The following is a 26,856-nucleotide window of genomic DNA, read 5'->3' as shown; positions in this document are numbered from 1 at the left end:
TGCAGGGAAGTAGAAGGCCAAAATGTTTCTGCGCTTTAGTGGATTAAGGTGGATCGGAGAATAAAGTTTCACCTTGTGAGGGGATTGTGTCTTCGGAGCAGGATGGGGTTGTGGTCTCTGTGCTGTAGCCACTGGAGTACTGCAGGGAGTCTCTGCTGCTCTTCTGCTGCTCCATACTCAGTCCTCGGGTCAGCACCATGGCCAGGTCACTGGCTGCTGGAGAGACCTCCTCTCCATGCTGAGGACATACATTGAGAGGCCACATTGGAATAATGTTGATTCAGCCAGTTTTTTAAAAACTTAATTCAAACTAAACAGAATTATCCCAGTCCTTTTACTAATGAAAAGTGGGATAATAATTTAAGAATCGGGTTATCACTACAAACATAAATGTACTACTAATTCAAACTACTACTACTACTAAAACACATATAAATAACATGATTATACTATGCACTGTAATAATAATAAGTCTACTTCAAATAAAACCTCTGCCAAGTCTTGCTTATGACTGTCTAGTCATTCAACACATACTCGTGTTTCACCCTTTTTTTATTATATATGAATATGATATATTTAGTTAGAATATTTATTTATGATTAAATTGAAGTTCTATCTATTGCAATGACATAGTATAATGCTTCTCAGCTGGACCAGAAGAAACCTGTTGCTCCAAAACCAAGAGAGAAGCCAAGACTGAATATATTTAAAATCAGCTTCAATTATTATTTCTGTAGTTGATATGTCTCTAGATTTTTACAACATTTTTTTGGTCAACATGCTGCTCCTCAAATGAAAACAAAGTAGTGAAACAGTTTTTCCAGCATAAAATGTACCACCAACTCTTGACTGGACGGGCTTATGTACACCCTATCATTTAGGGTGTACTGTGACAGTTGAGGAGTCCAGGGCATGGTCATAATGTCTGCAACCATTAGTTGCCTGTTTACAAGTCCTTCTCATGTTGACACCAATTAGCTGGATGTTAACATAGGGTTAGTGCAGTTAATTAGTATGCAATCATTAAAATTATTAAATCATTAAAAGTTCTGTTAGTGGTCTAACATGTGCTTGCATGTATGTGTTGAGGTAATCTTAATGCATGTGCAATTACACTGCTAATTGGGCTCATAGTGGGTCACACTCTGAGGAAGGCAAGTGCACTACTAATACGTGTTGCTGCACTGTTACATTGCATACTAAACACACACACACACACACACACACACACACACATTCATATATATATATATATATATATATATATATATATATATATATATATATATATATATAACTTAGTACATATGGCAGATCAGCCTGAGCAAGTCATCGGCTTATCAAACTTACTGTACATTAATTGGAGGAAGTACTGCTACCACATCGGATTGACCAGAATGACTAGCATGGCTTACTATGGCTTTCCTCTCTCTACATACACTTTTACACATTTGCAAAAATTGCTTCACACACAACTAACCTAATCTATTTTTTTTTGGTTTGTCCTACTGTTACTTCACTTTATCTCCAGCCTGTTTGTCAGCACCGTCCAGTGTTACCTTGGCAGCGATGGTGGCCGGGGTCATTCTTGGTCTTTGTGCATCATCAAGGTGTGATGGGCCGGCATATCCCTGGGAGCTTGGTGACATCTCGTTCTCCCTCAGTCTATCGAGAGGTTCCTTTCTCCTCTGAACTGCTGCTGCAGCCACCGGCTGCTCATACTGACCTGCTTTGGACCAATCCTGAGGAGGTGAGTTAAATGATTAAACAGGAAGTAGCAGGGAGGGTTAGCAGGAGAGACTTGTCCGCTATCCAGCAGTTTGAAGCCCTTCATCTGAGTGCAGAAAGAGAGGGCCTTTTTGGGCAGATGTGTTTGGGTGCTTGGAGGAGTGTATGTGCGTGAGTGTATGTGGGCAGGGGCCTTTTTGAGCATTTGATTGTGTTTATGTTGATGAGTTTGATTGGTCAGCTCTCCACACCTGGTTAGTTTTGGCCAATCTCCAGTCAGTAGATTGCAAAACTAGAGAGTGGGATAGGGGACGCCAAAATAATGTGCATGCACACACAGCATATGGGGATGAATACTTCAAGCAGCAAAGCAATGTGGTTATAAATGAGTTAATTGGGTGATGAAAATTAAAAGAAAAAAAGCCCCATGCGTTAACTGAAACGTCTCAAACTGAAACTGAAGAAAACGGTGCAACTGAAGAAATGGCAGCGAATGGAGAACAAACCTTCCAGATAGGAACCTTTGATGTGGGAGAAGAGGAGCTGGATCCAGGGGGGCAGTTATAGGGTGGGGACGCAGGAACAGGAAGAATGACAGAGAGAGGCCTGGTGGAGCCAGAGTGAGAGAGAGCAGGGCGGAAGGTAGCGAAGGATGTGCCAAACTGCGGGATGAGAGACATAGTCACGTCATCAGAGACAAAGACTGAAACAGAGACTAAGAGAGAAATAGAGACAGCCGGCTGTGGAGGAGGATCACTGGGCCCAACACATGAGAATAAGAACACATGTATCCACACTGATGAGTCCACAGTGTGAAACAGAAGAGCAGGAGCAGATTAGCAGTAGATTTTACAAAAGGAAGAGCCATGAAAACACAATTAGTCACTGCTCTCTATGCATCTTAATGACTAGAAGAAGTAAGTCAGCGAAGCTTTGAAATCCTACATTTCACAGCTACTTTATATATGTGTGTTAGAAAGGTCATGGGATGTGTTAAAGCAGTATGCATTAATAATCAGATGAAAAAAGCATATCCTTGTTTCTGATGTGTTGATATAAGACTGTCTGTATCACAGCAATATTAAGTACTGGTGTAGCCAAAGTGTAGAAGACAGTCTTGGATGGTCCCTATAGAAAAGCTTAGGGTTGCTGCTCAGAAGTGTGGAATGCAAAAATATGTATTTTTTCTTATTACTTGTAGTGCTGTTTATCAGTCGAGATTGCTTTGTTTTGAGTTGTGAGCAGAGTGGTGGAGACATCGGCTGTAGAGATGTTTGCCTTCTCTCCCATATAATGGAACTAGATGGCATGGCTTGTGGTGCTCAAAGCGCCAAAAAGATACATTTGAAAGACTCACTCACTGTCCCTTTTCAGAAATCATGAATCATGATTACTCAAGATAATCCACAGATGTTGTACAAATGTTCATGTATCATTTTCTTTTTAACAAACTGCACCAGCCAACAGTATCACCGCACAGAAAGAACAACCTGTTCTCATTCGGAACCCATAAAATAGCTCCCCCTTGACAGCGCTTTTGGCTAAAAGATACTTTTCCTATGTGCATGAAACACTGTTGGATGAGGTCAAGTGGGAACTTGGCCATATAGAGCCAGTGTTTTTATCCACCAGCAGATGGCAAGATGGCACCTGCTGCATGCCCATGAAATGCGGCAGGATGGCGTCAGGTTGAAATGCTGCCGGTAACAACGTAATATAAGAAGTGCAAAGGCACCTTCAGGCTGGTAGGAGGGCTGGTAGATGGGCCCTACACACCCCTGACTTTCATGCAGGAGTTTGGTGTTCGCCTCCTGTCTGAATATGATGGGGTTTTTTTTCTACCCCTTATTGTACCACCATACTTACTGTGCCTTCTTCCCCTTATCCTAACCCTTTTGCCTAACCATCTGTGGCAGCATGTGCGTTTGTTGACATTCTGGCATAATTTTCCATGTGCTCATGTTGTCTAAACATAACCACGTGCCATCCCACCATGTCAATCTGTTGACATCAACAGCAGCATCCCGCAACGTAGACAGCAACATCCCGCAAAGTAAAAGGAAGATGTAGAAGGATACCTAAAACGTAATACATTAACGTAGAAGTCGACTGCAAAGTGGCAATATGTGATGAGTACAGGGATGAGAACATGTTGGAAGGAACCAACTGTGATACAGTGGTAGGTGTAGTGTGTCCAAAAAAAAATAGTTCCTTCATGAAACTGCTCACAACGAGGTCTGTGGATTAACTTGAGTAACCGGGTCATAATATCTAGAAAGAGACATTGCTGTTGAGTTTTAAATGTGTTTTTTTGGCACTTTGAGCACCACAAGCTGAGTAACAAGCTCATTACTGCCCCCCGAGGCCACAATATGAATCAACTGCAACTGCAGTTAGCGAGGCTTGCTGTCCAATTGAGTGTTTTTCCTCATCAGAAACAAGGGGCAGCAATGAGACGATTCCATATTGAAATCTGTGCTTTAGTATTTTTATTTTAACTGAGAAGCAATGGGACTGTTTACTAGTAGTGGTGCTGGGAATGAAACCAGCGATGCTTATGATACTGTTGCTGTGAATCAAGGTACAAGGAGTCAAGTGCAGTGAAGTGGTAGAACTTTACGAAAAAACCCAAGATATAACCAACAAGTTTAATATGCAGAAGAAGACAGAAGGTTGTGTGATTGTTTTTGCAAAAGTTGCGCAAGATGTGGATATTGTGCACGCAATCCATCTTGACAATGCTTGTTACTCAAATCGGAGATGTATCACAAACGTACTGCCTTCAGATGGTCATAAAGGCTGTTAATCAACTGAAAGAGAAGGCAGTCATATGTGCAAGCTGTTGCCGATGACAAATGCTGCTTAAAATCCGACATGAATATTTACTTTGCCTGACGAGCATCATTGGCATTGTATTTATGTTGCAAACAGATGTGCGTACTGGTCAGAGCATGTATAATGAAAGAAAAAGTGACAAGCTCTCTAACATAAATAAAATGAATCTGTGATTTTGGAGAGGTTTATGTAAGTTTGTCTACACTAACTGAAGAGGTGAAAACATCACAGAATACAAGTAATCCAGCATACTTAGCTGTTGATCTGAGTTGGTGAGTGGAGGAAGATGCAAATGGATGCAAATCTTAAAACCAAAATTGTAATTGTCACTGAATTGTCAGTGACATTCTGTGCCTCTCCTATCATCCTAGCAGGCCACCAAAATACACGGATATGCAAAACATAAGTGAGGAAATTGTTCCCTTTGTACTAAGGATAACACCACTTTGGATTGTCTGCAAAAATTCACCCTTTGAGTTTAATTCCTGCAATAACATGCTGTTTACCTAGAATACATGGGAATACATTTATTCAACAAAAAAACTCAGGTCTAAGTTGCTTTTTTACATATTGTTCCCTCGTAGGTTGATGGTGTTTGTTTTCATGTTGGTTGATATTGTACCACCAAAAAGCATTCTCTGCTGGAGAGCCCATTGAGCCCCCGGAGAGCTACTACTGTCTGTTCATGCAGGTTTCCCTGAATATCCAGGTGTCAAAGTCTCCCATTGTTTTCAGAAATCCATTAAACTCCTAAAATGAAACTCCCACACCTTTGTTAAATGTAACTCATCATTTCAAACAGCATGTGTCTCATAATTCTGGTCTATAATGAGTTTATACCACCACAGTCATCACAGCTCTAGTTCCATTTGACCAGAGATGAGTGTTTGGGTTTGTTCATCACTGCCACCAGAAAGCATTATTGGAGAAATGAAAATATTTCAGTTAAAAAAGGTAATTATTTTTTTTCAGTGTTTTAATGGATTTCTGAAACTCCCAATAGTCCAATTTGGGTGGAGAAAACTCACTGCAGAACAGATGGCAGTATCTTCTGACCGTAGCAAATACAGTACATCAGAGGGTTTAGACATTCTGTGGACTCTAATGGGATGGAGCATTAAAAAAAAAACAAACTAAACTGGCATTAACCTTTAGGTCAAAAATTGGAGCTTATTGTCTTATCACAACCAATTTATTTGCTGTTGATGCCAAAATTAAATTTTTGGTTTTGAACTTAGAATTTTGACCCAAATTTGAAAAATTTGTTTTGAGCTCAGGCAGGATTATTTTAGAGATAGCAGCTGGACTCAAGGATTTTTAAAATTTTATCTCTAAACTCTACAGTCAGTATTTCAGACTTAGAGTTTACTGAGATTTGGAAGATTTCTCAGTATCAGAGTCTTAAATGTCAGTTTTCCTCTGTTTGTGCCTGATGGAATTTATTGAATATCCTTATCTACAATATCAAAAAGTAACTAAACCCTCCACTTTTGGCTTGAGTGCCTCCTCCCTGGAATGTGAAAAAAAGTCTCAAAAAGGGCAGGGAGGAGGTGGTGCTAAAACACGCCCCCCGCACACACAAGGTAGTTGGTTGGAAAGAGAGCAGGGACTGGGCGGTGACAACAGGACTTGGTAGGTGATGAAAGCAGGCTCCTGCTACCAGGATCAGCCAATTTCAATTACATTGAAATAGCCAAGTCTGGTCTAGTATCTGCTGCCGAATGACTAGACTACACAGCAGCTTCATTTTTCAGGCTGCAAAAATCCTAAACTCCCCCTTCAACTCCAAATGACGTAGCAGGATAAGGGACATTTTAATTTCATTTTTTAAACTACGTTTTGTACGTTCAGTTTGGTTTGAGTGTTGTGTGTTGTGTTGCCAATGAGTGTTGTGAATGAGAATACTTACAGTGGTAGGGGAACTGCATTCACTGACTGACTGGCATGTTTCTGAGGCCTCTGACGATGCTGAGCTGGATGACTTCTAAAGATGGAAAACAGAGGAAAATAATATTTATCCATTTATTTGCCAACATTGATTAAGAGTGCATATGTTTGTGTGACAAACAGTTAAAAACCCAGTAAAGTGAGATCATTCTGGCTGATTTTTCATCAGTTTAGATAATCAAACATTTTGTTATTCTATTCATTGTGGGAAAGCAATGCAACAACATTTTTTAGGCTCATTACCACGCTAACTATTAATTTGTGTAGATAAATATGTGTGTGTATGTATGTATGTATGTATACCTGGCTAGTGATGTCCGAGGGCATGGGTGAGGGGGGCTTGGAGTAGATGTTTGCATCCTGGGACACAAAGCCCGAATCGTGGGAGGAGACACTGCTGAGGCGGTGAGCAGCAATTCCTCCCGGTGGTGGGGGCTGATGCGGCAGGCTGCTGCGGTAGCGATAGGAGGAGGAGGAGGAGGATGAAGTGGGTGAGTGGGGCTGGGAGCCTCCACCACCTCCACCAGCACCACCACTACCACCTCCCCCTGATGAACGGGAGGCACTACTGTGGGCGCTGTTGACACTGCTGCAAGGGGAGGTTGGAGGGAAAGGTGCAGAAGAGCAGGGGGAGGGTGGAGTGATGAAAGGGTGAGGAGTGTGAGGGAAGGATGAAGGCAATGATTGCCATTATGAAGTAAGGACAGTATTTAGGGGGAGAGAGGGTGATTTCAGGGATGCGCCGAAATGTTGGTTTGATTTAAGAAGACGCAGTTAAAGAAGAATTTGTAAGATGTTAGTTGTTATTGGCGAACAATGAATTGATGAGGATGGGCGGTGTATTGGAGGATTTTGTGATTGGTTGATTGGTGAGGGTTGAAGTTCCAAAGTATTTCACAGCAAGTTGTTGGTTTTGCAGGTTAGTGTTAACCCACGAAAGGATGACACATTAAAGTTGCGCACCAGGCACAGGTAAAAACAGCGTCCCAAGAGAAGAGAGGAAACCAGGTAAACAAGAGAAAGAGGGCAGATCATATGAGTGCACACAAACAAGACACACCGAATAGAAGACAGACAAGTGGAGAAAGAGACAAGTACAAAGAATGATGGTGGTGGTGAAGGAAAAGGGGTGGGAAAAAAGGGCAGGAGGGGGAACAGAAAGTGTGTAAGCTTATGAGGATTCAGGGCACACACACACAGAAACACACACTAAACACTGCAGGCAAAAGACTGTGAACTTGCATGCTTTAGAGCTTCGCCTTGAGGGCGACTGCTACTACATGCACACACTGACAGAGACTGGTTCACACACACATACATCGAGTGATGTTTTTCAGACAAAGAATATAAAAACAAAAGATTTTTAGTTTCTAGTATTCTAGTAGTATTTAGAGCTGGAGTTGTTCATATGCTGATGATGCTCTACTATTTATGTCAAAATTCAATGTATTGTATGTACAGGTTTGATCAAATGTTGATAAAACAAATCCATACTATCACAGAATGTTTCTGTGTCTGAAGGTCAGAGGTCCCACTAAACTGAAGATGACTGGACAAACAGTAATGATGGACTGACGCACAGGCGGAAGGACTGACATTCACGGTGGAAAATAAACGTCAGGGAAGGCTCCTCTTTCTTAAACCACTGCAATAAATACTGCAGAGCAAGCACAAGATTTTGGTTAATTCTTTGTGTACATGTTGGTATTTATGTGTGAGTACCTGCACATGCTGCTCTTGCGGGAGCCAGAGCTGCTTGGGGATGAAGGAGGAGTCTGATAGGACCAGGTGTAATCTGACCCCTTAAGATCCTTAATTACCTGCAAGAGAGAGAGTTTGTTTACTATTTGTTTTTTTTTTTCTGTTTCCTCTGTGCTAGACATGTTGTGTATGTATTCCACCTGTTCACTAGCTGGGGGCAGTTTGTGAGGATCGGTCGTCAGCACAGTGAGGTCATCAATGATGGCCTGGAGGTGGGTGATTTCTCCCAGCATGGCAATCTCTCCATTCTGAAAAACATGATGGAACAAAACTCGAATTTGCTGCTGACCTCACTATTTTGAAAATAAATTTTTTCCTTCCTAAAACACATCAGATTTGTGCAATGGCACGTCAGGTGACGCAGCCTACAACTCCTGTAGCATGTTAGACATGGGGAAAAAAAATGCGGAGAGCTGTACAATAATTAGTGTATAACTTTACCAGATTTCTCATTAAATCTCTTAGTAATATTTTTATAATACCTAACCCTTTGAAAACTGAGCATACTGGGGAGAAGGCAATATACGATAATGGAAGAAATGACAAAAAAATTAGCAATAAATAAGTAAAAAGTACAAGTAAATTACCTGAAAATTAGTAAAATGCTGTCATACCTCATAATTAATGAATTTTGATAACATTATACTGCTGTATAAGGCCAACATGATGTGCGCAAATTCATTATGTCTCAGCCTTAATGGTAATATTTCAGAAAACCTCATGCATTATTGTAATTTTAAGATTAACTGTTATATTCTTGTCCAAAATAATCATAGTGTGATAATTTGATGCCGTCACATCTTTTGTTTACATGAGACTGAACCAAACCTATGTCAGTTACATTGCAGCATGTTGCCTCCCAGTGGATATCAGGTGTAATGATATATATATATATATATATATATAAATATGTGTGTGTGTGTGTGTGTGTGTGTATCAAAAAGTGCTTGCCCCCAGTCCATCCATCTTTCCTTCCTCCCTTCCTGTCACTCTACCATCACCCCTCCTCCTCTATCTCCTCACCACAACAGGCTGAAGGAAGCCGATGAATGTGCAGAAGCGACCCCTCTCCTCCACCAGGGCCCGGCGCACTGCCTGCTTCTCTGTCTCCTCCATCAACAGGCACATGTCAGTCACATCCTGCATGGCACTATCCAGCTGAGGCTGCAGGTCCACTCGTCCTGGGTTGGGTAGTGTGTAGTGGTGGAGAGAGAAAAAATATGAGACAGAAGAGAATGAGAAAGGCATCAGGACAGGGAGAAGATGATGGCAGTGTGATGGAAAGAGGTGAGGTTTTCACCAGAGGAGGTGGATGAAAATGAAGTAGGAAAGAAAGATGGAGGGGCAGATAGAAGTGAAAAGGAAATGTGTGTGTGGGTATGTACAGAAGGAGGAAAAAAATACAAACACAATGTGGGCTTGATGCGGTAACTCTCCACCAGCCTCTCTTTCCCATAATGCACTGCTTATTCAACAAGCCACTAGCATACATCATGGAACTCAGACTGAGTGAAACAATAAGCAGCAACACCTTGTTTGATGTTTTGGCTCAGTACATTTTAGTTATTCTGTGTAAACCAAAGTGCAAGAGCAACATGTGTCATTACAATATAATAAACTAATGCAGCATTCATGTGATGAAGAAGGTCATAGTTTCTGAGTTGGGAAGTCATTCTTCTGACTTTGTTGTGTTCATGTGCTCTGAGGATGTAAAGTGGGAATAATGTGGAAGCTACAAAGAAGACGGGTTGCATTTTAATGCTGAGAGCATTAAACAAGAGTTTGATAGATGTTTCCAGTTTATTTATATTTTTTTATAAATTTTTTTATGTATTTTATATGTCATACATTATATTTTTATATTTAATCTAGGTCACTCTATATGGATGGCAGTTAACATTAATACCATAATCAACTTTACATGTGATCAAAAATGGATATTTAATACGTGAATAAATAAAAAAAGTTTCTTACCATTGACTAAACATTGACTTTTGTACGCCATCTTTATGCATTTATGACATCAAGTTGGCAACATGTTTGGTATGTAAAATAATATGTCAACTGGAAGGTGACATAGAACATGGTCCAGGTGACATGGTCCAGTAGAAATTAGCTGAAAGGGGGCATATGGCCACCAACAGTGGCAGAGTTGGACATACTTCAATAAACGATTCTCCCCTGGTGCTTGTGTACTGGGACAAGGATTAACTAATTCCAATTAGCTGGCCTAATAAAGCTATAACGTAGCTCCAATTAACTGTGCATGTAAACATACTGACTGTGTCAGTCAACACCCAACATAATGCCATTACAGAGCCAAAACACAAACAATGTGTGTCTGCCTTAAAACTTCAGTTCTTGCTATAATTGCACAGGAATCACTTAATGACAGAAGGTAAGACATAGGTGCATAAGTAGGTGTAGAAAATCTAAACCCAGCTACTGTCAACAGTAAAAAACAAGAAATGCAATCAATGGAAAGCAAGGCATGAAATAACTCTTTGTAGTGTTACAGCATGCAAAAAAAAAAAAACCGTTAGCGAAGTTGTCTGCAGTAATGGAGGCAGAATGACAGACAGTACGAAAGAGAAAAGGGTAATGGTAACAGCTACAGAAATCATGCAGGAGTCAAGGAAGAAGAAGTTAAATTACATCATGCATTGTCAGAGGTGAAACAGCATGACTCCAACTCCTCAGACAACTACGAGCTACAGAAGCTGAACTCTAATCTGTCACCAGAAGACAAAACCTGAAGTGAAGCCTCTCCAGGAACCATAGTGATGCAACTAGATTTCTAAAAAGAGTCACTGAAGCTGGTTTTACAGATTTTTCCAAGAAAAAGATAAGATACATGGCCTCCTGTCAGTGATAATGAGACCAACTCAAAGAAAGCCTTTTGCTGCATTAAATGAAGCTCAGGGGGGCAGAAGCTTCATGTTCAACGTATTGCAATTAGTTTGTGGTAATTGAATTTGTTAATGTTGTATGCAACACAAAAGCATATTTCAATCCTTTTCAAATTATAATTCCCAAACGTTCCTTTAGAACACAGTATTAATTTATTGCTCTTCATTTCTTTTTAAATCATTTACGGCTTCAAAAAGGGTTGTTTTCAAAATGTGTCTTTAACTTTTTCTTTGTCTTTTTTTTTCATAATTTCTGTTTATATCCCCTTTTGTACTTTGCTACACAAAGGTCGCTCTCTCCGCTCAATGACTTGCGCTTATCAATCATGAATTCATCAGCAGAGTAATCACAAATCAGTCTCGGTGACACTTGTGGTCACTGCAACATGGCTGTGTGCACTGCATATAGCTGTCGAAGCTCATGTCCTCCGAGCTAACATTGTCATACTCATGCTCAAATTCTACTAAATATTGACCACTTGGCACAAAAATATGATTCTCCTCATCAGTTGCTGAAGGCACATCTTTATTTTTTGAGAAACTGTTTTCAGAACCTTTGAAAAAGAGACATTCCTGCAAATGTTGGGTCTAAGGAATGTACAAACTTTGAAAATAAAGTCCTTTGAAAAACAATGACTCACTGAATAAAATGGAGGAATTAGAGTGTAATTTAGCCCTGGAGTGTCTGAAGACCCACTATTTATGTTAAACTCAAACTGCAGGGGACTTGCATCTGCATTGTCAGCCAGTTCTCATTCAGGGGGTCAAATATGGCGAGTGATCTGGTTCTGATGCATAAGGCCCCCTTTGATATCTGTATTAGACATGCCAGGCTTTCATCTAACTCCCATGTAAACCAATTTGAAGCAGTGACATAGTATAAAGAACCAGAAAGACTACGCAGGATAGAAAGAGAGCTGGTGGATGGGTCAAACAAAGGACTTTCACCCAGAGAATGCTGTTTGTGTCCCGTGTAATATCAAAAGTCATTGTTTTTTTTTTTTGTTTTTTTTTTTTTAAACTATGCTACCTAGTCAATGTCATGTGATGTATGTGACGTATGTAACATGACATACTCGTTAAGTTACTTAGTGGGATGTTGGTGAAGATTCTCAGTCATCCAGGTCATGGTAATTCTAGGTGCTATATCATAGGATAGACTAATGGATTTGGACCTGGACTTATTTCACCTCTCATCCAAGCAGCTTCTTTACTTTTAACAGATTAGTCAGGAGTCTCAAGCTTTAAACCCCCCGTGACCCTTACAGAATCCTTAGGGTCACATGTGAGTCACTGACCCACCTAGCCATCGTGTAGGTTGTTAAGGTCAGTAAAGGTTCACTGCCACACAGGGTTTCAAGCCCTACACCACTGACTATTCTGTTAGAACAGAAGAAGCCGCTCAGATAAGACGTGAAATATCTTCCAGAACCACATGCAAGTGTAGTTGCCTATGATATTGCACCTAGAATTATTCAGAAGGATAGGTGACACACGTACTTATATAAACACAAACGATTACCATTTTTCGAAACCCAACCAAGTAGTTTTGCTGCCAACAGCTTAAGTAGTTTGGGGGACAAAACCTGCATATCCTATAAAAGAAGCTTGTTTTTAAAAGACACTGTGCATGTCATGTGTCAAAATTGACAAAACGTATACTAGAAGTTCCCATGAACAACACCAGGCTTTGAAGCCAATTTTGACCTAGTGGCCAAACCATGGATTTCTAACTTTTGGGTCTATCATCCGGATGCCACTGGGCCCAAAAATACATTTTCCTATTGACTAACACTGAAAGAGATGTCTACATTTAAGCAGATAAATTGTTTTGAGTATCAAATGCCCCACAAAATGACTTGTTTTATAAAGTTAGCAGAGGGCTAAACCAAAAGCTGGTGAAGTCTAAACCACCTGATCTAAGGGCCATGTATTGCAGAATATTCAAGTTATCTTATATCTGGGATGTCAAACATTTTTGGCTCCATGCACCACTGAGCAACTGTCATAGGAATAAACAGGGCTCTGCCTCCAATTCTGTATCCAGTCTCTTTATATTGTATCTGTGCATCACAGGGTTACCTGAGGGGTCATACTTTGAAGTGTAGGGCCACAGACCCAGCTGCCATTTTTGAGTTGGGAGTGAGAGCATGTTAGCATCGTTACCTGATCTTGAGGCCTAATCTTAGAATCCGGGCTTTTGATACTTTGGTTTACAATTTGCTCATGTGGTCTATTTTACCAGATAAATATATGCTTAATCAATTACCTGGTGGATTTATCTTGGCCCGATTGCCCTGAAGACTAAGACTATGACTGCATATGACTGTAAAGTATTCCCTAACTTTTCATGACCACTGGGAACTCTTGAATCACAAAGGTAGTAATAACCACAAAGTAATATTGCAGATAAACTGAGTTCAGCTAGGTTTTAGCTTCCACTACACACATGCCTGTATGGTAATGTGGAGGCAAAGGTTGAGAGTGTGAGTTAAACAGGAGATGATGCGGCAGAGCTGTAAGCGAGCGATAGGCTAATACTCACCCTGGATCTCTATTACAGGGGTACAAATACCACAGGGAGGGAGAGACAGAGAGACGGTGGCAGTGAGAAGGGGAGACCGCAAAAGGGAAGCAAAATAAGAAAAGAGAAAGAGGGGGACAGAAAGAGAGAGGGGAGAGAGAGGGAGAGAGAGAGAGCAGAAATAGCAGAACTCATTGTTAAGGTTAGTACAAGGAAGCCATCACAAGACAGCCACAGTGCCACATGTTAGAGCAAAATAACATTGCCGCTGCAACCAAAAGCTAAATCCAGAAATAATAATATCACCAAGCACCAGCACTGGCAGGGCTAACCAGACACACTCACAAATATAGTAGCAAGGTGCACCACACTGTTTTGCTCTCAGTTTGACAAAACATTGTATTTGTTTAGATTGTTTATGTATTTATCTAATTCTATATCGATAAATATAGATAATATATAAAACATTATATATTACTAATGTTTTACATAAAATAATAACAGGTTTAAGTGAATAACACAAGTCACAGCAATAAGGTTCTTTTTAAGAAAAGATAGAATATATCTGTAAAAAATAATCTAATCTTGTTAGCAATTTTGCAGACGCTGTGTTTTTATGTATTCATCTGCCCAGCAACTGAATGGAAGCGGCTCCAGAAAGACAGCACTAATTATTGGCTGCTGCATTGCTGAGTGAAGTGTTCCAGGACAAATGAGAAAAGAGCTGCAATTCTACTGAGCACCACGAGATGGCAAAACAGACCAACAATTCCTTTGACCTACACTGTAGAAAGTCTGTGGTTCTTGTACTCAGTGAATGACTCAATTTTCTGTATGTTTGTGTTGGTTTTGAATGAATCACTGTAGTTTGAGTCTGTTTTGAATTGCTTTTAACATGCATCCAAGTCAGATGAAAGCCATATATCAACATCTAGTTTTGGCCCTGGAAATATTGCTGTTTGTGTCTATATTGCATTGTATAGTGTCTATATTGATCAGCACCACTAGCAACAGTAGCCATAGGGATAACAGTGATAAAAATGAACCTAATGTGCGAATATCCCCAGTTACAGCACAGACGCTAGACAAAAACACCACTGATCCTGCAAGAATTGATGCTGTCTTTGTGACATTGCAAAATGTGACCTCTAACAATGTGATTTTCTGTCTTATGTGAGAGTAACCTGAGCTCAAACACCTGACTGTTACCTTTACGAGCCTTCTTCTGTAGTTTCATGGTGTCAGATGACTTTTTCTTGATCTCATGGCGTGACCTCTTGTACTCTTGAAACAGAATAAATGAAGATGCTTTAGTAACAGCAATCTGTGTGAACTCATATTATCTCGCATTTACAATATCGACTTATACAGAGGTGCTCCAGAAGCTATAAAACCAAGAGCTCAGTGATAAAAATTCCACATTGATTGGAGAAAAACAGTGATCCTTAGTGATTACAGTCAGCATTGAACAATGTTTTATGTGTCAGTCAGTCCAGGCTATCAGTGCAGTAGATCTGAAAACAGTGAGCTATATATAAATATATTATATTATATTATATTATATTATATTATATATATAAAAATCAATTTTCTGTGCAGTCTGTCAGCAATCCATATATTTATGATCTTATCATCTTGCAAACATGGTAATTATGTTATGAGTAACATCTGAATCCATTGGCTATTAGTCCTGTGACAATGAGCCTGTGGGGGCAATGCACAGTTTACAACCTCTACTAACAATGCACATAATCAGTATGCTTCAGCACGTGACAGAGTGGGTTTTCCCTGATCAAGCATGTGTTTTTGCAGTTTCCAACACTTAACAATTAGTGAAATGTAGCAACCAAAAAGTAACTTTCCCTCACACAATTTTATGGCCCATTATATTAATATTATGTTAGCAGCTTCTTTTATTCATCTGCATTTATTTGCAGGTATCTATTTATCAAAATCAGCTAAAATGAGTGGTGCGTGGAAGAAGAAGTTGATCCAGGTATTGGCTGTTTTCACCAGATCTGCAAAATACTGACCACTGCTCCCACAGGCTTATTGTCGTCTGACCAACGACTGATTGGTTCAGAGACTGAAACTTTTACCAATAATACTCTTAGTCCCTTATTCATTTGTGCGCTTTTAGCAACACAGAGCAAAAATAAATGGTTTCAGAAAAGATCAGTAAGCCAGTGGAATTTCAATTCCCCATGTGATGGCCGATGGTTCAGAATGATAGTCCAAAAACTGTGCAAAGAATGAGTCACCTGTTAGTTTTTGTTTTTTTTTTAACTTTTTTTTTTTTTAATACTTGCTCTGGGCTAGCTACAAGTGTGAAAGCATGCTATAGCTGTGATCAGACTGCTAACAGCACTACATTGAAACATAATTTCAACCACTACATACGTCATATCAAAGGACCTGACACAAAGAGGTCCATCCAAAAACAGGTACAAACATTGACCCTGGCTCAGCTTTTGCAGCATTATCCTAAATTGGCAAGTCAAATACTTGCAAGTGCACCTCCCTGGTAGATTTCATTATAATATGAATTGGGGAAATCAACAGTTCACTTTGGGATTGTTGAGACAATAAGGTCTGACAGTTGTAAATCTTCTCTCGAACTACTGAAAACAGCTGTGTTGAGTTTGGGGGCTAATTAACTCACAATGCTTTAATGGTACTGTTAAAAAAATACAAATACTTTTTAGAGTTTAGTTAAGTGATTGCTTCGATAATTGACATCAAGAGATATATTGTCTGAATTAACTTTTCTTTAGTCCAACCTTTATAGTGGTCAACAAGCCACAGTGCAGCACTTCACAAGGAAGTAGGTTTGAAAGGCTACTTCAAAAAGGAGGATGTGGGACTAGAGCTTAGTAATACAGCGGTTTTATGAATTAGCATCATGACCTTCGATGTGTGTTTACCTTTGGCATGATCCTTATCCAGCTGGTTGGCTGTCTTCTTCCAGTCCTCAATCTTGTCCTGGAGAGGAGTGATCAGGCTCTCCATCAAAGCACTGCAGGAGACATTCAACAAGAAGGAACATTACATAAGAGACAGAATGCCAATAAATACAATAAATACTACTTTGTTTCAGTGAAAATCAGAGAAATGTTGTTATTGTGTGTTTTTTTGAAAAGAGACTTGATGTGACTTAATGTAAACAGTGGTGAAACCCATTTCCCGACCACCAAGTTTCTGGAAGGAGATCCTTACACATTTTTCCCTCCACAAGTCATTTCATTTTGCAATTTTAATATCTGGAACATGGAGCCCCCCCCCCCATCCACACGTGCATACATACAAATGCACACACAAGAAATGGAACATGTGCACATATACACAAATACAGACAGTCTTCAAAGGGACCCCTGTCATTACCATGGTAATAGATTATCATCATCATTATCATCTCCATCAGTATAATAGCCTATGCCTTGGAAAAGTCATTAGAGAGCATGGAGAATGAAGTAAAGGTAAACAATGGTGGAAAACAGACTCTTGGTGAGGTTTCCTGAGTGGTCTGAGTTGTGCACCAGTTGTTGTATTACAGTGCAATGTTCCCAATGGGAGCCATACAGCTGACAAGAAATCCTCAAAAAGCATTTGCCCCAACCTAACTTGAAAAACGAGGTCAGCTGTAGATAAAAACACATGAGATTTGACTTCTATAAAATCCCAATTGGCTACAGCGTAAAGGCCCTGACACACCAGGCTGATGGTCAATGACAGGCCATTGGTGCATGTCTGTCGTCCTAGTTTTTTTTTGTGTGTCTCACATTGTTGGCTCTAGTTGGTCCTTGTCGACCTTTTGTTGGCCTATTCAGCATGTTGAATTGGCAAGGGAGTCAGTGGAGCCTTTCAGTTAATGAATCACTCTGGGAGTGAGGACAGCAAACAAACGGCTAAAGTTAAGGGGGCATGAAATTAAAACAAACTTGTTATCTTAGGTAAGATTGTGCTTTTAGCCACTGAGCCATTGAGAAACGGCTTACTGGCTAATTGGTGTCTTCAATCCATCTTGTCAGTCTAACGGTTTCCCTTTTTGAAAGATAAATACTGACCACCACCGCCTGCTGCTATGAAGAGTTCTGTCTCACACAGGTAATAACAGAAGTATTTCCCAAAGAGCCCAGTAGAAGGCTCCACCTGTGCTAATAGAACCAGGGTTACTAGGGTTACTAGGGTTACAATATCTAAACCTTTGTTATTTCCTCTCACGTGGGTGCAGAATGTATGTGCTAGTTGGCCATTGGTGCAACTGTTTGGCTGAGACACAGGCAACAAGAGGCAACCTAACAGTTGGACTTTGTCACAACTACATCTTTGGCTTTAAGGACAATAATGGAATCAAAGGAATCAAAGTAAGGAGGTTCAAACAGTCAGAAACGGTGAAAGGAAAGAAAGAATTGACATGTATCTTACTTGGTGAACTGGCGGAGTTTGGCCTCAATGCTGCGATGCCTCATGCACATCCTGGTCAGAGCTGAACCGATATCCCTGGTTGCCCCTGGAAACACAAAATAGCCAGGTTCATATGATGAAATGCACACACAGACATGCATACACATACAGATGCTAGTCTTATTGCACATTTATCACCGTAGGCCCTTTTTTTGTTGCACAGAAACCACACAAAGCTAGGATCAATATTTACATTACAGGCATTAGTATGCTGTGCAAAGTAACTGCTGGTAAAAGCATTGTATTCCTCATCAGATGAACGACGACCAAGCTTTTGTATCCTTTTACATTTAGCTAGTATTTACACAAGACCCCAGTCTGCCTCTTGTAGATACTACACACTCTCCCTTCTTCGTCCAAATAAAGTAGTGTCTCGTGAGTGTGTGTTTGTGTGAGAGCCAACGGCTCAGGGACCCAGATTCGTGAGCTGCTAACCTGCAACTGTAAACAGCAGTCTATTTTAAGCTAGAGTAGACCCAAGTGGAAAAAGCTGACCCTGGAGTTAAAGTCAGTTTAACTGATGGCAGACACCACTAACTTCCAAACAAGGTGCTCAGAGCTGCTGCTGCTGTACAGGTGGAAAGCCAGCAAGAAAAAAAAAAACTTATTATAGCTTTAGTCTCATGTAATGTTCTTAAAGACTCCAGCAGAGGTATGGCTTATATAGTATGCAGTGCCTTGTGAATACTATAATCACGGCTGCCACTGAAATGTACACACTGGAAAATTCAGATTAAACAGCAGCCAAATGGGATTTCCTCAAGAGACACTGTTTATCATGAGGGCTTAGACAGGCTTACAGAGAGAAATACAGGCAGTGCAGAGGGTGGAAGGTTGTTATTCCAAAATGTTTTGCACCAGATTAATATTTTCATCTTTATTTTCACCAAAACTAAAAAAATTCAGTGTTTGGAAAAAAAGAGGTGGGTGGTAACTTCTCCGAAATGATTCACTCAATAATTTCAGTATAAATGATGGAACTTTTCCTGCTACACCTTTCATGTACCGTGACCACATTATTAAGGAAACAAATCAAGCAACTGAATTCTTTCATTAAACTGCAGCATTTTTTTTTCAGCACTCTAATTTCATCACATAAATGGTGTATATTTGTAGTCTCACTAATCACATGGGTGCCACGTCATTGTTCCGACAGCTCATAACTGTGCAGCCCAAATAGTCCAAAAAATGTCCCATTGAACTGAAATGCCATTTTGTTACAGCCCAGTATCCTGAAAACAAATGTGCAGGGGACATATCATCAAAAAATACACTACACATTAATTAATAATTACATAGAATGACATCATTGGACCTTGCTTTTATACCATATCCCATCCTACTTTACCTTGGATTGTCTCACCCTGTTATCCTTGCTTTAACCCTAACCATTCTCATACCTTATGCCTAAATCGAAACCAACCCAACCGACCAAGGCAATGAGTAAGAGTCAGTCAGAGGCAGAGTAGGGCAGGAAGGTCCAATCATGTCATCATACATAATAATTAGTCATGTGCTTCTTTTTGGGAGAGTGTGTAGCATATTTTGCCCTTTGAGGCAATGTATGGTTGTTTTCGAGATACTGGGCTGTTGGAGAAATGGAATCTTGGTCCTATGTGATGTTTACCTGACTATTGGGCCTTCGTAATTATGAGCAGTTTGAACAATGGGCAGTCCCTGTACCACAACAATTTTTGGCAATATCGGCTGGTCCACCATTTTGGCCATTATATTGTCCCTTCCTATGTTTAGAAGTACGAAATCTGGACATCTCTACATATGTATCATCACAAAAGAATCAGTTGAAAGAACTTTGGTAACATCATCTAGTACTAAAAAAAAAGGCATTAGCATCATCCTAAACTTAACTTTGCATTTAGTTCTCATTAGCAAATGTTAGCAAGCTAAATTGCTAAACTAAGACAGCATTCTTAATGTCACCTGCTAGACATGTAGCATGCTAGCACTATCTTTGTGAAAATATTACCATGCTGAGGTTAACATTTAGCTCAAAGGACCATTGTGAAGAACAATTAGAATCCGGTTCATTGCCAAGTAGCCTTTCACACAAGGAATTTGCTTTGGTAGTTTGGTGCGTGACAATAAACATATTGAATAAAACAAAACCAAGAACTACAAAATACAAGTAACATTTATATTTTTTTTAAATAAAATACAATAAGAATATGAAATTATTATTTTCTAGAGCCCAATATCACAAATCAGATTTTTAAAAAAATGTTTTTAATATATATGTTTTACAAGAATAAAACTAAAACCTCTGTTTGTTTCACATTAAAACATTAAGAATATGATGCACACTTTGATTACCAGTTGTTCAGGGTGATAGTTCATATGCAGTGTGTTGGATAAAACCACATTATCTCACACATTAGATTTTGTAAATCTCAGCATGGGATTTCTTCTGGATCTAACTGAAAAATAATGATCCTGTGCTGCCCTGATCTGATCAACATGCCTTTATCATCAGCATCTTAATGGTAGCTATATTTACTAGTTCAATTTCACCAGCAAGATCAAAACCAGCAATTCTCTGTTCAAAACAATCATAAGGCACATACTCACATGTTACCATGTACCCATACACTTACTAATGCCAAACCATCCCCACACACACAAACACATACACTTACACTGTGTGTTGTTCACATCCAGAGAGAAGTGCTCCATTCATAATTAACAAATTCCTCCCTCACGCCTCCCGTTCTACCCGGCAACCATTCATTAAAGCAGAGCCACCCTCCCCCAAACACACACATTCATATACACGCACACACACGAACATACACACACACACGCTTCAAGTTTACACCATGCATGCCAATCAGTTGTATAACTGACACAGTATTATCTGTGTGTTGACAGTGTCATCTGATGCCAAATCAATAAGTGGATCTTAAACTGACATGGTGGAGAGGGAAGCAGAGTCACACAACATAAATCTGATGAAGAGAGAGTGTGTGTGTGATTTTGTTTTGAAGGAAAAGGAGGATTGGGGGAAAAATTAGAGAGGAAGAGATGGAGGAGAGATGAGAGAGCGTGAAGACGAGAGGGGTCGCTTTGCTCATTTTAATGAGCTCACTGCTGGCGAGAAAAAACATGGGACTGGAGTTTTAGCCAAATGCGTGTGCGCATGTGTGTGTGTGTGTGTGTGTGTGTGTGTGTGTGTGTGTGTTTGTGAGTGAGTGAGTTTTTGATCTCTGCATTTATGTTGGTCCTCTTCCTGTTTGTCTGTTATTACCCTGCCTCTCAGACTCCATAGGAGATCAACAACTAGATGAAGGGCAGCCCAGAACACACTCACATCTGGAATACAGCTACTGTGTGTGTGTGTGTGTGTGTGTGTGTGTGTGTGTGTGTGTGTGTGTGTGTGTGTGTGTGTGTATAAGTCAGTGTTCATTTGCTTCCAATGCAAATCAACATGTTTTAGCACTTTATCTGAACTAAAAAGGCCCAGCAATGGCTCGAAACATGTTGTCTAGCATGCTGTTTCTTGCAAAATAAGCAAAACAAGTAAACCTGCATTTGTATCAGTTCTGTTTACCTGCCTACCCCTGTCTATGAGGGATGAAATGAGATAAAATGGGATGAGATGAAATGGGATAATGAAAACATGCTGTTTGCTAGTATTGTTGAAATATTGATTTGGCTGGAAAATTAGGCCAAAAAAGAGCTGAAAGGAAGACAAATTTAATATATATATATATATATATATATATATATATATATATATATATATATATATATATATATAAATGTGATGTAAAAAAAAGTCTGTTGTAATAAGGCAATGTGTTTTTGCAGAAACATCAAAATTAAATCTGTGATACTGGGTATAATGTGAGTTGCAATCATCTTTTTTTTCTTGACACTAGATAAAATGACTATAAATAATGCAAAGATGGTCACACACAGAGAATTATCACTAAATCACCAATACCAACTCTTAGGAGCATTCTTTTAGTTTGTTTTTTCTTTACTTTTTGGTTTACTGTCACTGTTTTCATCAGTGGTGTTTCCAGATGCAGCAGACAGCTTTTTTTAGTGAAAAAGCTCTGATAAAACCCTGTACACTATCTGCCCAGTACTAACAGTACAGTGGAACATTTAGCAGTTAAAGACATAATTAATATAAGAACAATAAGATATTCCCATAAGAGTGGATGGAGGGCTTAAAAGTACATATGTGTAAAAAAAAACTCTTTCTCTGACTAAATTAGATGATTATTTCAGAATTCTGAAGTAGTGGTCATCGAAAGAAAATAGAAGATAGAAGATAATAATGGTGTAAATTTTAATTTTTTTTTCTAAATTTACAAGATAATTATCTTGTTTTGCTCTAAAACGACAGTTTCTTTTTGTTAAAAGTTTCTCATAATTCTGAGATAATCATCTTGTTAATTCAGAAAAAAAACAGCAAATGGATGCTTGATTTTGTTAAGTGGATGCATTACACTGGCATATAAAGAAGATTAAATACTGAACACACATTTTTCTAGTGCCCACATTTCTTCAAATAACTGCTGCTCTGTGTCTGCTGTCCGATGTGAAAATAAGCAACGGTTGCTAACAAATTCACTATACCAACATAAAAGTTGATAATATGTCTGCATTTTTTCCACTGCCCCCAAGTTAATGCAGGTTTACCAAATATAATAAGCAGTACATTATTTTGAAAAATGGCAATATTCTGACTATTATGTACACTGTATGTACATTGATCTAATGTTCAGTAAGCCTTCTCTGGTTCTTTTTATCTAAAACAAAATGCAGTAATCATCTATAGTATATGTCCCACAAAAAGCAAAGACATTGTAAAAACCTGCAGCTAAACAGAGACATAAAACCTGAATGCAGCTTCCATTTTCAGTGTGTTTGGAAATGGAGGTAAAAGCTGAGTTTAAGGCAAAAAGGCAGAGCCATGGGACTTTTTGTAATCCTAAAATACATAATTTTTTTTCTCTTAATAAAGTGTGCTAGCATTCTGAGATAAATCCTTCCCTCCCGACCTAATTTCTGTTTGTCAGTCTGTGTGTCTGTGCGTCCAGCAGAGAGCAGGAGGGACTCCCTCCAGGGAAATATGACTTTACTCTTTTTCCTTCCTCTCCCCCTCACTCGATCTCCCCTTCCTGCTTTTGATCTGCTTCCTGGCTGCAAAGCTCCGTGTAAAAAGACGTGTGTCTATGTATGTGTTTGTGAGGGACCCACCCAGACAAAGTAATGAATACTAGCCTTGTACTGTAGCTTCAGTGATGTAGTATGGTTTTCTATTATTTCTGCATAACACTTATATATCATGAAAAATGTGATTATCTATTGTAGTAGATGCAGCAAGTATTTAAATTATACCTGAGCTGTGTGTAAACTTTGACCAACACAAAAGTAGTGCCATAATGTTAGTATTTTTACATGCATTTCTATATATTTGCACTTTTATCTGTTGGAATCCTTGACTTCCTATCTACTTTGTATAAGATCATTATCAGTCTTGTGATATTATCTTTTATATTTGCATTTTATTTGTTTAAATATGTTGTTATTGCCTTGACTTTAGATCCAGCTGCTTTATATCATTATGTTAATCTTTAAATCTAGAAAGCCTTTAGTCAACTTGAAAAGTATTAAATATTATTACTATTATTATTTAGAATATTAACAACATCGGTGCATATAGGGGACTATCAAACATAACACACCTAATAGTTACAAAATTAGAATTGAAATTCAACAATGATATGTGCAGACCTGATAAGTAAAACAATTCTAGAGGCAATATTCTTTATCAGTAGGCTATATATAGGACTATAACACATACATTTTTTTCTGGTCAAATTTTGTTTTTTTGGTTCAAAACACATTTGATCATGTTTAGTCACAGAGCGGGTAAAGTGTTAGTCTACCCAGTGAATGGCAAAGTAACTATTCTTTCTCGTCACCTAGCAACTGACTTAACTGACAGGTTTGTTACGGTTTCCATGACAGCGCAGATCTTGGCCTGTTGCTAAGGTGAGAACGAGAATGTTTGTTGCTAAGGTCAAATTGTCTGCTGCTAAGGAAACGCATGTCTGAACGTCACTGCAACAGAGAGAGAGAGACTGAAGGACAGAGAGGGAATACCACACACACACACACACACACACACACACACACACACACACGAACACACGCAGTGTGCAGTCACACAAACACACACACACACACACACACACACACACACACACACACACACACACACACACACACACACGAACACACAAACACACACACACACACAGTAACCTCACTCTGAAAACCGGAAGAGGGTTTAGAGAGAGTGGGAACAGGAACAGATAAACCAACATACGCATATGGACACGCACACACACACACACACACACACACACACACACACACAATTCTGGAAATAATAACTAAATTACCAAGATTGCAACTGTTTTCTTATCGTGTATGTACAATTACCCTACTATGCAACCAGTGACCATTTAAGTATGTATTAAAAAGAGGACATGGAAATGCAAAAAAACGAATTGTTTTTTTTTTGTTTGTTTCTTTCGTTCTTTTCATTTTCATTCTTTTTTTTTGCATAATTTTTACTATCCAATAGCCCTCATATACTCTGTCCCTTCAACAGAGTAGCAGGACTGCCCAGGGACCACCTCATCTTGTTACTATCCTGGAGTGATTACATTTACTTTATGATGACGGACACATCCTCATCAACACACATATATGCTGCCGTATACTGTTGCTTTCCCAGAGAATATCAATGAGCCTCTTTAAACAGTCTGCTCTCTAATGATAACATTCTCTCTCTCTCTCTCTCTCTCTCTCTCTCTCTCTCTCTGCCTGGGGCATCTGTGGCCTTCCCACCAGTGCATCTCCATGGCAACTATTATCTATGATCTTGCAGAGGGATTCATCTGCCTCTGTGTCTTCATTTGCTGTGCAATGCAAGCAAACATGCAACTGCAAAAGTGGTACTGATGATGTATTTCACTCGGCTAAATGCACCCAGCATGTGTGTGTGTAGTGTGTCTAGTCTAGTCATATTTTTATGTTATACAAGGTGACAGAGATAAAGTCACATTTTATTTCACATTTCATACACGATATCTAGGTTTGATATACTGGGCCAGCTCACAATTAGATGGGGACAAACACACATAGGACACACATCCTGACACACACACATACACACACACGCACACACACACACACACACACACACACACACACACACACACACACACACACACTACGCTATCTTCATAACTCAAGCCTAATTTCACCTCAAAGCAGAAGGAGGTTATTTGTTGGAATGTACTGACATGCAAAGGCTTTTATTCATGTTAACATAATGGCAGACATCACAGTCTACTTTGGATATTTGCTTTGTCAGGCAGGTTATTACACCTAAAGTTACAGTGACACCAGCCGCAGTCTGCGACTTTGTGAAAATGAAGCAGCCAATATTCTAGCAGTGGATCATACTCTGTTTTGTACAATATTACCAAAATTAAACCACAGCATGTCTCTTCTAAAGTCTTTAAAGCCTTTGATCGCCCTGCACAGTATTTCTTACACACATCATAACCGTGACATCACATCTGTTTGTGGAGGAATTTTGTCGGCCAAAAGGCTAATGTGTTCTTATGGCCTGATCCAAATGTGATATAAGCCTACATGTATCCGCAATAGGCTAATATTGGCCAATATGTCAGCCTGGTCGATCTCTTGGGCTAGCCCTATAATAGCTATACCAATAAAAACACAATCAGTGTGCATTTATTTCGAAGCTGTGACACAGTCAGCTAAAAAGCACTTTGCAACCGTAATGAACAGCAGCCTTCTTCCCAAAACAAAAACCTGTCTGCTGCTCTCATTAAATAAGACGGCATCTGTTGTGTTAGCTGTAAGGTTTGAAAACACACCAGAAATGCAAACCCAAATATTTCTTGTGGATTTCTATGTTTATGACCATATATTCTTTCCAGCATGTCAATAACTATGCACTATAATACTTAACTGTATGATGCAAGCAGTGGGGGATAACCCTGTTATATTACATGACCATACACCAGAGAGAAAGGTTGTGTTTGGTGACAGACTTCTGTAGTCTTGTTTAAACTGTAAATTTTTTTTTTTAAAAATAGCAGGGTGGTAGTAGCTCAGTCCGTACAGACCTTATACAGTCTAAGGCAGGGACTTGGCTTGGGAACTGATGGGTAGCTGGTTCAAGTCCAGCACAGTGATGCACAGGTTGTGTACTTCAAATGAAAATAAAAACAGAATTAAACCCCAAGTGGACAAATAAAGAAGTAATTTGTATTTAAATAATAAAATTAATCACTTTCACTTGTCAGTGAAAGAGTTTAGAAAGAGTAACTGACAATTCAGCATAGTATACTTTACCATGATGTGACATCACATACGTATGTAACTAAAACTAACTCAACATTGACTTTCGGTTTCACAATGGACACAAATATTGGTCTCCTGGGTCAAAGGCCTTTGTTTGTTTGACCTGTCCATCCTTCCTGTCCACCTTCCACCTTGTTTCTCTTTATACTAAGTGACCTGACCTCTTTTACCCCCTTCAGATGAGGGAGGACAGACTGCAGGACAGAAGTCACATCATCACAGCCTACTGGTTCACGATTATGTGGG

General features: G+C 39.4%; 1 protein-coding gene across 3 annotated transcripts in view; it reads right to left on the bottom strand.

Moving 5' to 3' along the window:
• The window catches only part of mtss2b (MTSS I-BAR domain containing 2b), an 88,433-nt gene that overhangs the window by 4,763 nt on the left and 56,814 nt on the right, over positions 1 to 26,856 (bottom strand). The window contains exons 4-14 of one of the 3 annotated variants that reach the window (XM_088081001.1): positions 18,130 to 18,214; positions 16,629 to 16,720; positions 14,914 to 14,988; positions 9,295 to 9,452; positions 8,412 to 8,519; positions 8,233 to 8,330; positions 6,814 to 7,099; positions 6,473 to 6,547; positions 2,235 to 2,390; positions 1,560 to 1,742; positions 73 to 238 (exon numbers count right to left, since the gene is read on the bottom strand). In XM_088081001.1, the coding sequence (XP_087937127.1) occupies positions 73 to 238; positions 1,560 to 1,742; positions 2,235 to 2,390; positions 6,473 to 6,547; positions 6,814 to 7,099; positions 8,233 to 8,330; positions 8,412 to 8,519; positions 9,295 to 9,452; positions 14,914 to 14,988; positions 16,629 to 16,720; positions 18,130 to 18,214 (1,482 nt within the window). The remainder of the gene's footprint in view (positions 1 to 72; positions 239 to 1,559; positions 1,743 to 2,234; positions 2,391 to 6,472; positions 6,548 to 6,813; positions 7,100 to 8,232; positions 8,331 to 8,411; positions 8,520 to 9,294; positions 9,453 to 14,913; positions 14,989 to 16,628; positions 16,721 to 18,129; positions 18,215 to 26,856) is intronic. The other 2 variants (XM_088081003.1, XM_042484453.2) reach the window with 2 other exon arrangements.

This window comes from Plectropomus leopardus, chromosome 1 (assembly GCF_026936395.1).
Source record: "Plectropomus leopardus strain MGB_pleo_1.0 chromosome 1, ASM2693639v1, whole genome shotgun sequence".
NCBI lineage: Eukaryota > Metazoa > Chordata > Actinopteri > Perciformes > Serranidae > Plectropomus > Plectropomus leopardus.
Note: the sequence above shows the minus strand (reverse complement) of the source record. Positions and strands in the feature narration are given on the sequence as shown.